At 51.0% G+C, this 13,666-nt stretch overlaps 1 protein-coding gene across 3 annotated transcripts in view; it reads right to left on the reverse strand.

Moving 5' to 3' along the window:
• Positions 1 to 13,666, reverse strand: part of Nkain1 (sodium/potassium transporting ATPase interacting 1) — a 43,955-nt gene extending 30,289 nt beyond the window's left edge. The window contains exon 1 of one of the 3 annotated variants that reach the window (XM_041651050.1): positions 13,280 to 13,666. In XM_041651050.1, the coding sequence (XP_041506984.1) occupies positions 13,280 to 13,333 (54 nt within the window). In that variant the 5' untranslated portion in view covers positions 13,334 to 13,666. Of the gene's footprint in view, positions 1 to 12,338; positions 12,483 to 13,279 lie in introns of those variants that run through there. The other 2 variants (XM_041651049.1, XM_041651051.1) reach the window with 2 other exon arrangements.

Here is a 13,666-nt window from a genome sequence, read left to right on the forward strand (position 1 = left end):
AGAGCCCTTCTTCGGAGCCCCGCGCAGCACTTGAGTGCTTCAGTGCCTCCGGAGAGTGGTCCTTGTCCCTGCTGAGGGTGTCCCTGTCTTTATGAGTGAGCAGAAGCTGAGTGGCCACTGCAGAAGCTGGGGGGGGGGGGATGTGTGGAGAGGAGCTACAGGGAACTCCCAGGGCCACCCCATCCCTGCTGGTGATAGGAGTGGCTCTAATTATGCTCTAATTGCTTTCTTCCAGGCAGTTCCTCGGGAGCCAGGGAGTTCAGAGTTCATGAATAAATGAAGAGGGAGGAAGCAGGAAAGGATGTTTATTGATCCACAAATCTCTCTGTGCCAGAGTCTGCCCCACTAACGCTCAGGTCTGCAGCCGTGTGCAGTTTGGAATGTGTACAAACATGCGCCTACAGCACAGACAAACTCCTCCTTCCCTATAACCGAGTGGTGCCTATGTCATAGATCCTAACCCTTGGGAGGCTGAGGCTGGAGGACCCATTCAAGGTCCCATTGCCACCTCCACACTGAGTCTGAGGCTGGACTACATGATATTTGGTCTCATACAACAACAAAACCTTCTTACCTCACAACACACTGGTAAGGCTTATGGGAGAGGCTGAGAAAAGTGTCCCAAACTTACTTTGGGTCCCGGTTTCAGTGCTACCCTAACTTACAAGAAGTCTAGAACAGATCAGGAATTATCTCTGGGCTTTAGTTTTTCAGCTTAGTGCAGAGTGAAACTGATGTCTGATGGGTCAACTCTTTTTTTTTTTTTGGTTTTTCGAGACAAGGTTTTTCTGTAGCTTTGGAGTCTGTCCTGGAATTCCCTTTGTAGACCAGGCTGGCCTCGAACTCACAAGAGATCCGCCTGCCTCTGCCTCCCAAGTGCTGGGATTACAGGCGTGCGCCACCATCGCCCGGCCTGGGCCAACTCTTAAAAAAAAAAAATTTCATTTTTCACATACCAATTAGGGAATTGCAAAGTCAGAACAGTCCTGAGCTTTGCCAAGTAGGCAATCGACCCTCTAACCAAATGCTTCATTCTCTTAGGAAAACTGGCAAGATGTTCCAGAGACATGATACCTCTGTGGAGTGAGATACAGCGTGGCTGAGATGCCTGCTCTACCCCTCAGGGGCTGTACGCCCTGGGCAGGGCTCTTAAGCCTTCTGGACCTCAAGCTGCTCCATCTATTTAGTGGGAATGGGTGTGTGGAGGAGGTCGCGGAGGGCAGACGAGGCTCAGTCTAGCACCCAGCACACAATGCCAGTTAGGGAACAAACTGCTGTCTGCAATATAGGTCAGGTCACTAAAGTATAGGGCTGGGAGTGTTGTTCCCAGGTTGAGCCAGGTTCTGCTTCAATTATCAGTACCACAAAAGAAAAAAAACAAAACAAAACACATGCTGGGTGGTGGTGGTGGTGCACGCTTTTAAGCCTAACATGCGGGAGGCAGAGGCAGGCAAATCTTTGTTGAGTTCTAGGCTAGCTTGGTCTACAGAATGAGTTCCAGGACAGCCAGGGCTGCACAGAGAAACCCTATCTCAAAAAACAGAAACAAAACCAGCCAAACAAACAAACAAAAAAACAAAAATTCCAACCCAAGTGATGCTGGTGCCAAGGCAATTTGATCAACACCACGTATTAAGTGGCCTACTTTGCCTGACCTATCTGTGATTCTAGGAGTCAGTTTATAGTAGGTGCCCATAAATAATACTGTGGGGGAGGGGTTGGAGACATGGCTCTTTCTGATGCTCTTGCAGAGGATCTGGGTTTGGCGCACAGCCACCTGTACTTCCAGTTGCAGGGGATTAGATCCTTTCTCCAAGCTTCCTCGGGCTCCTGCATGCATGTGAAGGACATATGCAGGCAGCTTATACACAACGTAACTTTTCTTTTACAAAATTATGTTCCTGGGCCAGTGAAATGGCATAGCAGAAAAAGGTGCTTGCAATTCAAGTCCGGTGAACCCACATAATGAGGAGAGAACCGGTTCCACAAAGTGGTCCTCTGACTTCCACACGCGCCCTCTGGTGCACATATACACACACATCATAATAACAAGAAATACACAATAAAATTCTCAATTACAGAAAAACGGAGCAAAACCAAAAGCCAGGTGTGGTGGTGCACACCTGTAACCCCAGAACCTGGGATATGGGAGCAGGAGAATCAAGAGTTCGAGGTCACCGTTGGCTACCAACTTGTAGGCAGGCAGACTACAAGAGACCCCATCTCAAAACAATAACAGACTCTGCTTGTACTGATCTAGGTAGGATCTGCTGGGTAGATAACTAGATTCAAACTGTTTTCAGGATTACAGCATAGTGCTGGGTCTGAGGACCCGGGCCACCTTCCCTCCTGAGCAGCTGCAACCAGGTGGGGATGGCAGGGATCCTTAGCACACACCAGTGAAAGGAAATCTTTTAAACCCATCTTTACTTTTACTAAGAGCCACAGTGTAAGGGGCTGGAGAGATATCTCAGAGGCTAAGAGCACTGGCTGCTTTTCCAGAGGACTTGGGCTCAGTTCCCAGCACCCACACAGGGGCTTACAACAGTCTGTTCTAATACCAGGGGATCTGAGCCCTCTTCTGGCCTCTGCAGACACTGTATGCATGTAGCAGACATACAGGTAGACAAAACACTCATATACACATTAAAAGAAAGAAATAACAATGTGGAACCCTGACTTTGGGCACCAGGCGGATGCTGCACTGCGGTTCTGCCCATTCTTGGAGTCCTCAGCTGGGAGAAGGTAATGCTCTTGGCATGACCCCGGTGAAGCCCTAGATCCCAGCCCTGCCTGGCGAGACTGCAGAAGTCCTTGGATGCTGTTTCTGTAAAGAGGGATGGCAGCTGTCCATCACGCATGGGTCCTTATGCAGGAGCAGAGGGAAGATACGTGGGTTTTAGCAGGTAGAGAAGTTACAACCCGAGGTGTGTCCTATGGAAAGACCTCGTGGTTCATTTCATATGTGAGGATACAGAGTCCCAGAGAGGGATGGGAGGTGTCTAAGGTCAGAGTCAGATACTCTGAAAAGCCAGGAACAGCAAGAATGTCCACATCTTGACCTCTCCAATGACTTGGAGAAGCTGAAATAGATTTCCACAAGACTGAGTCATCCTGCTCATGGCTAAAGGACTCTAGGGGACCCGAAGTTCCCTAGTGACTCAGGGACCATTCAGGGCCTTCCTGGTGGACCCGAGACTGGCTTGCACAGTGTCGGAGGACAGGAAGGACCGACCTGCCCTCCTGACCCACCTAGCTAGTTCCTCCACTTCCAAGGTGGCTGCAGAGGCCATGGAAACAATCCAAGGGCCCAGGACCACAGTACCATTTGTCAGCTTTGCATGGTGGTGGCAGGCTCATCTCCATGGCAACAGTGCAGTGTGAAGGCATCTCGGCATCATTAGGGAGCGCGTTGAGTAGTATAAACAGAGGCTGCAGTAGATTACACGCCTGTTATGAGCAGTCTCGGGCTCGGAGTATTGGTAATTATGCCTAATTGTGCATTTAATTGTGTAATTGAAAACCCACATCTCTGGTTCAGGCTGGGGCTCCAGAACTTGCCCCCCTCCCCAAAGCAAAGAAAGAAGACTTAGGAGCAACCAGGACTCTGAGAAACTCAGGTTGTCTCTTCTCAGGCAGGGAGTAAAATGTGCACACACTCTCATTTTTCTGCTTCCAGGGTCCAGAACTCCACCAGGCCCAGACTTAAGGAGAAATCAGGAAGGCACAGGCTCGGGGAGAGAGTCCAAAGAATACACTTTTTATTTGTTACAGCGTTTTACGCTACTGGCACTGTCCTCTCAAGACCCACCATCTGGTGGCTCCAGAAACCTGGGTCATCTTCAGATTTATTACAGATCCAAAAAGTCACCCAGCCTACCTATGAACCTAGTCACCACTGCAGATAGGTAACTTGCCACTCAGTTATCAGCCCCAATCCAGATGGCCACTGGCTTATGGAAGTGCCGCAGGATGAAGTTGAGGCAGGGTCTATAGCTCAGACTGCCCTAGATCTCATGTAGCCTAGACTGCCCTTGAACCCACAGTGATTCTTCATAGCTGGGCCTCTGTAGAGTTTGAAAATCCTGATGGAGTTCAATACCTCCTCCAATTTCCCATTTCACAGACTGGGAAAATGAAGTCTAGAAAGTTGTACTGTGAGTATCAGGATCCTGGACTCAAGGTCACAGATGAGGGTGTATTACAAACCCCATGATGAGCCAGCCCAGGTAAATACTCTTACAGTCCTTTGAGACAGCAGCTGTCATTCTCCCATTTTACAGATCCAGGAGCAGCAAGTCCACATGACTAAACAGAACTGTTGCTCCACCCTGCTCCTCCACTGTTGAGGAAGGAGACAGGCTTTTCTTGTCCCAGAGCATCTAGCAGAACCTTTTGGCTCCAATGCTCTGCACTCAAGGGGATTTCCCAACAATATGCAGGCAGGTGATGAGTACCTCAGCTTAGGATAGTGCAGGTGGAAGCTCAGAGATATTGTCTTGCCCAAGGCCACTGGACTACAAAAAGGCAGGACTGGAACTCAGCCCAGGTAGAGCTTGAGCTAGAGTTCCCCCAATCCACACCTGTACCCCTTACATCTATCAGCTTTTTTGAGATGCAGGGCCAGCAAACTAAAAACCTGCCACTGGGAGGCAGAGGCAGCTGGATCTCTGTGAGTTCAAGGCCAGCCTGGTCTACAAGAACTAGTTCCAGGACAGGCTCTGAAGCTACAGAGAAACCCTGTCTTGAAAAACCATAAGAAAGAGAGAGAGAGAGAGAGAGAGAGAGAGAGAGAGAAAGAAAGAAAAGAAACCTACCACCAAGTTCATCCCAAACCTCTGTGTTCAGTTTCCTACCCTGCTGGCAGAAATGAATGTCCCCAGAAGGGAGGTGTGTGTTGACATTCAACGCTCTCAGTCAGTCTCAGAATAACCCCTGTTGCTCTCTAGGTTAGGGCAGGGAAAGCCAGGGACAAGACAATCAGCTCTACTCCATGGCTTGGAGCCGCATCCTGATTGACATATATATCAGGATATTATGCAGTCCAGGCTGGCCTCAGACCCACTATGTAGCCAAAGATAACCTGGACTTCTGGTCTACCTCAACTTCATGAAGTCTGTGTGCACGTACTACCACATCAGTGTATGTGGCGCCGGGATTGAACCCAAGGCTTCATATATGCAAGACATCAGGCTTGGCAGCAAGCGCCTTGCCTTTACCAGTTGAACCATTTTACTTGCCCCTCCCCCGCCCCGCGAAGCTATTACTATTGTAGGGGATGGAGAAACAGCTCAGTAGTTAAGAGCACTGACTGCTCTTCCAGAGGACCTGAATTCGATTCCCAACACCCAAATGGTGGCTCACAACTGCCCCATAACTCCAGTTCAGGGAGTCTGAGGCCATCCTCTGGCTTCCGTGGGTACCAGGCACACACATGACACACAGACATACACAAAGGCAAAACAAGTACACACAAAATAAAATAAAATTAATTTTCTTTTGTGTATGTATACATGATAAGAGAGGCTTATGTGCCATGAGGCACACATGGATGTCAGAAGACAACTTGTGGACTTGATTTCTCTCCCCACGTTGTCATGTGGGTCCTGGGAATTGAACTTAAGCTGCCAGGCTTGCTTAGCAAAGTGCTGTTGCCAGCTGAGCAATATTATTGGCCTCTTATTTTGTTGTTGTTTCATTTCCTTTTTGAACCATGGCTTCATTCTGGAGCCCTGGAACTTGCTCTGTAGACCAGCAGGTCTCAGACTCACAGAGATCCTCCTGCCTCTGCCTCCCGAGTGCTAACATCAGAGATATGCATCACCAGCTCCAGTTTTTTGTAGTTTTTTTGTTTTATTTTTTGAGACAGGGTCTCACTATGCTGCACTGGTTGTCCTGGGACTCTCTCTGTAGTCCAGGCTGGCCTGGGACTCACAGAGATCAGCTTGCCCCTCCCACCCAAGTACTGAGATAAAGGCATGGGCCATCACTCCTGGCTCCCGCGTAGGCGGCTTTCTGTTTGCTTGTTTTAAGACAGGGTCTCATTTCATAGCCTGGGCTGGCCTGGAATTCACTGTATAAAGCAGACTGGTCTCAAACTCTCTGCAACCCCTGCCCCAGTCTCTTGAGTGCCAAGTTATAGAGGCTGTCATTTATCTACTATTTATGAAGTCGTGAATAAACCAGAAAACATCAAGGGGCAGGCATGCACAATGCCAGGCTCATAGCAGACCCCACATAGAAAGACGGGATTATTCCCCACCCAGCCCCACACATTCCACATAAGGAAATGAAGTCTTGGGCACGGTGTATTCCTATAATCCCAATATTTGGGACAGCGAAGCAAGAGGATCAGGAATTTGAGACCAGCCTGGGCTACACAAGACCTGGTCTTTAAAGGCACACGCCTTTGATCCCAGCACTCGGGAGGCAGAGGCAGGTGGATCTCTGTGAGTTCGAGGCCAGCCTGGTTTACAAGAGCTAGTTCCAGGACAGGCTTCAAAGCTAAAGAGAAACCCTGTCTCAAAAACAAAAACAGCTGGGAGGCAGTGGCACACCTTTAATCCCAGCACTCGGGAGGCAGAGGCAGGTGGATCTCTGGGAGTTCGAGGCCAGTCTGGTCTACAAGAGCTAGTTCCGGGACAGGCACCAAAGCTACAGAGAAACCCTGTCTCGAAAAACCAAAAAAACAAAACAAAAACAAAAACAAAACCACAGAAAGAAGGAGGGAGAGGAAAGAGAGAGGGAGAGACAGAGAGAGAGAAGAAAGGAAGAGGAGGAGGGCTGGAGCGATGGTTCAGTGGTTAAGAACACTTGCTATTCTTTCAGAGGACCTGAGTTCGATTCCTAGTACCCACATCAGGTGGTTCCCAACACTCCTGTAACTCCAGCTCTGACTTCTGAGGGCACCTGCACTTACGCAGACACATGATTAAAAACAAATCTTTTAAAAAGTAAAAAGGAAGCCGGGCGGTGGTGGCGCACGCCTTTAATCCCAGCACTCGGGAGGCAGAGGCAGGTGGATCTCTGTGAGTTCGAGACCAGCCTGGTCTACAAGAGCTAGTTCCAGGACAGGCTCCAAAACCACAGAGAAACCCTATCTCAAAAAACCAAAAAAAAAAAAAAAAAAAAAGTAAAAAGGAGGGCTGGAGAGATGGCTCAGTGGTTAAGAGCATTGCCTGCTCTTCCAAGGTCCTGAGTTCAATTCCCAGCAACCACATGGTGGCTCACAACCATCTGTAATGAGGTCTGGTGCCCTCTTCTGGCCTGCAGACATACACACTGACAGAATATTGTATACATAATAAATAAATAAATATTTCTTTTTAAAAAAAAAGTAAAAAGGAAGCCAGGCAATAGTGGCACATGCTTTTTTTTTTAATCCTAGCACTGGAGTGGCAGAGGTAGTTGGGTCTCTGAGTTCAAGGGCAGCCTGGTCTACAAAGTGAGTTCCAGGACAACCAGGGCTACTCAGAGAAACCCCACCTCTCTCTCCATAATAATGAAGAGGATTATGACAAACTTGGATAAACATGGATCTTTTATAGGAATGACCTTGATCTGTAAAACCTCCGATCTAGGCGGAGATGGGGCTGAGTGACCAGTCTAAACAGCAGCCAGCTGTGGGGAGCGCCTTCCCAGCCAGGTTCATGCCTGACACTGTCAGGACACCGCCTCACCATGTCCCCAGACTGCCATGCAGCAGAAGGGCTGCTCTACTTCATAGGTGAGAAGGGGGGCAGCAATGCCCCCCTAATCACGCAGTTGCAATTCTCATTCCCACCATTCCCCGTCCCACCTACCCTGCAAAGGGGCCATCGCTGGCCCCAGAGTCCTGCTCAAGGGAGCAGATCTCCCAGCTTCATTCTGTCCACAGGGAACTGAAGAACAAAAGTGACCAGGACACTTTCACACCCCTAGGACCGCAAGCCCCGGGTGAAGAGTCGGTGCCTGAGAAGGAGCCAGAAGCTTGCAGCTGTGGCTACTGCGGCGCACAGGCCCCCAGAGCCACCTCCCTCCGTCCTCACCATCACTATCACTAATAACGACATCCATCAGCTTGACCACGTTTCACTCCATTACTCTCGGCTCAGCTGGAAGCCGAGTTATTTCCCCCTCATTCACCCACCACCTTCCAGAAAGCAAAGAGCTTTCCAAAAGGGGGTGGGGAGGACGATTCCACCATTTTTTTTTTCTGATTACCTACTATGTGCCTGACACCTGGCTAAGAAAAGCCTTTCTATCGTTCTGTGAGGTGGGGACGAGAACCTGGGGCCCGTGGAGAATGCATCCGTCCAAGGTCACACAGAGTTGCCACAAGAACCACCACAGTAGGAAGCCCGTGCCAGTTCATAATGGGGACACAATACGCGATACCATTAACACCTCACGTGAGATGAAGAAACTCAAAGCTGGAACTGTATGACATTAAGACATTTTTCAAGGGGGCTGGCATTCAGGTTCTGCCAAACAACTAGCTTGGTGACCCTGGGCAAACCTCTTCACCCTGGCCACCTCAATTTCCTCATCTGAAAAAGGGGATCATAAAACCATCCATCCCGAGTGTGGAATTAAGACAATGCGAAGGGCAGAGGCAGGAAGCCGGCTAGCGTTTATTGATCGTTTAACATGTGCCAGGCACTCTGCCAAGCACTTTACATATGTAAGCTCATTTGGTTAAATGGGGTAATGCATACAAAGTGCTTAGCACAGGCCTCCTGAAACGGGAGCGATAATGATGGCGATGAAGAAACCCATGATGAGTCCCTGGGGCAAATGTCCCTGGTTCATCCTCTCACCAGAACAGAGTGGCCGTGAGAGCTTGGGAAGGAGGTGAGAAGAGAGAGAAAATATGCAAATGAGCGAAAATCAGGGTGAGAACGGAATTAATAATGTCAACACGTTACAGTAATTAGAACCCAGGAAACCAAAGGGCCAGAGAGGGTCTGCAAACAGAGGAAACGACAAAACCTCCATACCAGCTCAGGTGTCCTCTCAGATCCCAGGCAGGCAGAGCTGGGATCCCAGGAACCAACCTTCAGGTTCTCTGTATTTCATAGATGGGGGAAAACAAAACAAAACAAAGCAAAACAGGTGAAACAGATGCACAAATGTGCAGGACGTTGAGGGTGGAGCAGGGTAGAAGCCAGTCCTCCCACCCCTCAGCTCAGGGTCCCAGTACCTGCCATTCCTGTAAAAGAAGGCACAAGACACTCCCCCCGGCCCCCCATATGCTTTAGTCACAGTTCGGAGGAGGCAAACCCTATAACCCTAAGAATCAGGAACTTGGGGGCCTGGAGACAGCTCTGTCAATCCAGTGCTTGACACACAAGCATAAGGACCCGTTTGACCCCCAGCACCCACCTAAGAAAGTTGGAGGCAGCTGTGTGTGAGGCGGGGACAAGGGGACCGCTGGTGTTTGCTGGCCTGCGAGATAAGCAGATCAGTGAGATCTAGGATCACTGTAAGGTAAAAATGGTGGAAGGGGCTGGGGGAGACACTGACATCAACAACTGGCCTTCATATTTCATATGCATGTGCAGTCCTGTGCACCTACACCCTCGGGAACTGTTTATACATGAGAGACAACAAAGCTGAGCTTTGGAGAAGGGAGGTAGCGCATAGTGGCACACGCCTGTAATCCCAGCACTTGGGAGGCAGAGGCAGATGAATCTCTGAGTTCAAAGTTAGTCTGGTCCAGGACAGCCAGGGCTACATAGAGAAACTCTGTCTCAAAATTAAAAACAACAGTAAACAACAAAAGAACAAAACCAGAAACAACAACAATAAGGAAATCAACAACAGGCGAGCACCATGGCTCAGAAAGTAAAGGTGCTTGCTGCCAAGCCTGCCAACCGGAGTGTGATCACTGGAGCCAGTGGTGGAAGGAGAGAACCAACTCTTGCAAGCGACACGCATGCCATGGCATCTGCACACACATACACTAAATAAAGAAATTAAAACTGAAAAGAGAGAGAGAGAGAGAGAGAGAGAGAGAGAAAGAGAGAGAGAGACAGAGACACTCATCCAAAACACACAGCCAGGAAATGACTATGTGACAGAGAGATCTGGAACTCAGAGGACTCTGTTCAAGGTCCAGAGCCTCGATTATTACCTTAACTTGTTCCCCTCAATGACACAGTCCCGGTCTGCTTCCTCTAACACTCCATCCCTTGTGTTCCATCCCTGTGCCCCAAACAAAACAGCTCCCCCCAGAGAAGGGTTTGGAACTGGCTTGCTTTGTTACGATGCCTCAACTCTGGAAGAAGAAAACGATCCTTTCTTTCCTTAGGCTTTCAGCTGAAAAATAACTAACTACCTCTTTAATACCTCGGTCCTTTGGATGAGAAAGCTGAGCCTCCTTCTCCCCTCAGGCTGGCACATTCACCATCCTGAGAGCACATTCTGGAAGCTGCCAGGCTGCAGGGGCTCTAGGGGGTTAGTGAGCGACAGCTGGAGGGACCCTCTCTGCAATCAGCTCAGACAGAGCAACAGAGCCAGGAGACCAATTTTCAAGTCCCCCCAACTCCCCCAGAGCTGCCTAAATTGTCTCACGTAGCCCGCACAAGCTGCCCAAGCTAACTAGGCAAGGCGTGAGAGAAGTGGAATCCCACCCAGGTCCCATCTAAGGCATCTCAGTGTTGGTGAAAGAATGGGCATCACTTTGGTTGGGAAACCTTGGGGGCTGGGAGACCCCTTGTACCACTTCTGCTTCCCTAGATGGGTGAGCACCTCTCTAGGTACCCCAGTGTGCCAAGGCCAGAGCTACTTATGATATAGCTAAGGTAAAAGAGGAGGCTGGTCCCATGCCTGGATCCATCTAAGCAAATTAGATCATTGCATCACAATGAAGGTTAATACATGCATTAACTCAGGGAAAGGCACTCACAAGAGTAGCTGGCCCCAGTGTGTTAGCAACAGTACTGGAGAGTGAGCATTGACAAGCTGCTTACCTATGGGAGGGCATCAGGCAGAGAGAGAGGAAAACTTGCCCTGCTTTCCACTCTCTGAGCACTTACTTATTCACTTCTTAATATATGCACATCATTTCTTAAGTTTAAAAAATGTAGTTTAAAGTTGGGTGGTGGTGGCAAACACTTTTAATCCCAGCACGTGGGAGGCTGAGGCAGGCGGATCCCTGAGTTCAAGGCCAGTCTGGTCTACCTCTTACGTTCCAGGACAGCTAGAGCTATATAGAGTGAGACCCTGTCTTGAAAAAAGCCAAACAGACAGAAAAATGCAGTTTAAAATTTAAGCTAGCCATCCTGTAATCCATCAGAGGGGGCTGAGAGTTCAAGACCAGCCTGGACTGCAGATTTAGAACATGTCTCAAACAAACAAACACAACAAGCAAACAAAACCAGAAAGGGATCCTTAGGGCTGGAGGGTGGCTCAGCAGTTAAGAGGGCACTGTTCTGGCAGAGGACATGAGTTTGGGTCCCAGCATTCCCCACCTGTATGTCCAGCTCCAGGGCACCATGGCCCTCTTCAGGACGCCTTGAGCACCTATGCACTGATGCACATGTGCATGTGCGCATGCACAACACACACACACATATGCATGCATGCACACAATTAATTTTAACAAGCCTCCAGAAATTTTTTTAAAGAAAAGGAATCCTCTGAAAAGTCTGAAGACTTCTTGGCATTTTGTGTTTCTCAACATGGATACAGGAGCTGGGCGGTGGTGGTGCACACCTTTAACCCAGCACTTGGGAGGCAGAGGCAGGAGGATCTCTGTGAGTTCCAGCCCAGCCTGGTCTACAGAGTGAGTTCCAGGACAGCCAGGGTAGTTACACAGAGAAACCCAGTTTCGAAAAACAAGACAAAACAAAAAAGATACAGAAGAATGTTTATACTGTGAGCCCAGATTTGCCAAATAACTGTTTCTTCATTTAGTTTACAAATATTAATGAGGTGTCAAAGTCCATCCAGCTGCTGGGGATTTAACAAGAACAAAATGAGCTATTTCTGCCCTTTTGAAGTTTTCAGCCTATCTGGTGGCCATTAACCCCCTCTGCCGTCCTTGAGAATGGACGTCTGACAGACCAGGTGGCCTTGGGCCACCAATCTTGGAGTAGAGGAGGTTCTAACGGAGCCCAAGAGGACAATGCTGTGGATGGCAGGCTTAGGGCTGCTTTCTCAAGAGGAAAATCGAGAGGACAAGGGTCACCTATACACCCCACTCAAAGCCCCTCCATCACCCTCTGCACCTGGGGCGGCGGGGGGCAGGAGGCACATGCAAGTCAGAAAGCAGCCCCAGATGCAGGAACCCACAGGAGTGAGGCAGAGGCATACCTGACTCCTCCTTAGACCCGAGTGCTGTCTGCAGTTCTTACCTGCCACTGCCAAAAGGAGGAGTAAAGCCCATGGGTGTTGGAGCCCAGGTCCAAGGGAGGCAGGAGACCCTTGCCTCTCTTCTCTCACCTTCCCAGTTCACAGGCCAGGACCTCAGCTACTCTTAGCCTCCAGATTCACTCTGTTGCCCCCCTCCTCCCCAGTCAAACACTTCATTTCCCCAAATTGGGGCCAGCACAGAGTCCCCAGATGATCTGATTTTTCCCAGGACACTTAAGTGTCCCCATCCAATGGGACCAGGGCACTCTTTACCTGACCCCACCCCGCTGATGATGGAACAGATGGCTCCTGGGACATTGGGGGACTCGGTGGCCAGATCAAAGCCACAGAGTGGGTCCCATGCCTGCCAAATCAGGTTGGCTCAAGATACATCAATTCCTGGTGACCCTCCTCACGGAGGCAGCTATCTCTGGCCATCCAGTCGGGAGGGCTCCGGGAGGCAAAAAAGAAGCACAAAGGACGGCAGAGGGCTCTTAAGAGTCCCAGGTCCCACCATACAAACAGGAAGCAGAAATGGCCAGAAATCTAAAAACATTCCAGAGACACACACAGGAGCAGAAAGAGACTTTGTGAGAGACACTCACAGGGGCGGAGCCCAGGGAACTGGGGTACCCACGGAACCAGCCATTTGAAGGGAAACATGCGGTCAGAGACCTCGCCGAGTGCAAAGACCAGCCTCGGACACACCCCCCAAACCCAAGGGAGTCACAGTCCCGGGGCGCAGCCCCAGCGGGAGCCCACGCGCACCGTACAAGCCGACGCGTGCAGCCCAGGCGCGCTGGACCGTGCGCGCGAGCGCGGGGCTGAGGCGAAGAGCGCACACAAAGGGACAAGCCGGCCCGCGCGGGGCAGGCTCCGCCCGGCCACCCAGCACCCCGGGTGGCGTCCACGCGCGGCTGCGGCCCCACCCCGCCCCGCTCACCAGCTGCAGGCAGCAGAAGGCGACCAGCGTGCAGCGCCCGCTGCACTTGCCCATGGCTCCTCCTCGCGCCGCGCGGGGCGGCGGCGTCCCGATGGCGCCCCGGGGCGGCGGGGCCGGCGACTAGGGCCGGATCCCCAGAGCCGCGGCCGGCCGCCCGCGCCCCGAGTGCATGGTGCGCGGGGTCCGCTCGGGCTCCGCGGCGTCTCCTTTGTCTGCGGCCGGCCGTCGGTACACCTCCCGCCCGCGGCGCCGGCCAGCGCGCAGCGGCCCCCGCAGGCACCGAGCGCGGCGCGGTGCAGCACTGCCCAGCTGGGGCAGCCGCCCGGGCGCTCGGCGGCTGCCGCTTCCCGGCCCACCACGTGGCTCGGCCGCCACCCGGGAGGGAGA

The sequence above is a fragment of the Microtus oregoni genome, unplaced genomic scaffold, assembly GCF_018167655.1.
Source record: "Microtus oregoni isolate MIOR12 unplaced genomic scaffold, Mior012 000005F_ref0000423, whole genome shotgun sequence".
NCBI lineage: Eukaryota > Metazoa > Chordata > Mammalia > Rodentia > Cricetidae > Microtus > Microtus oregoni.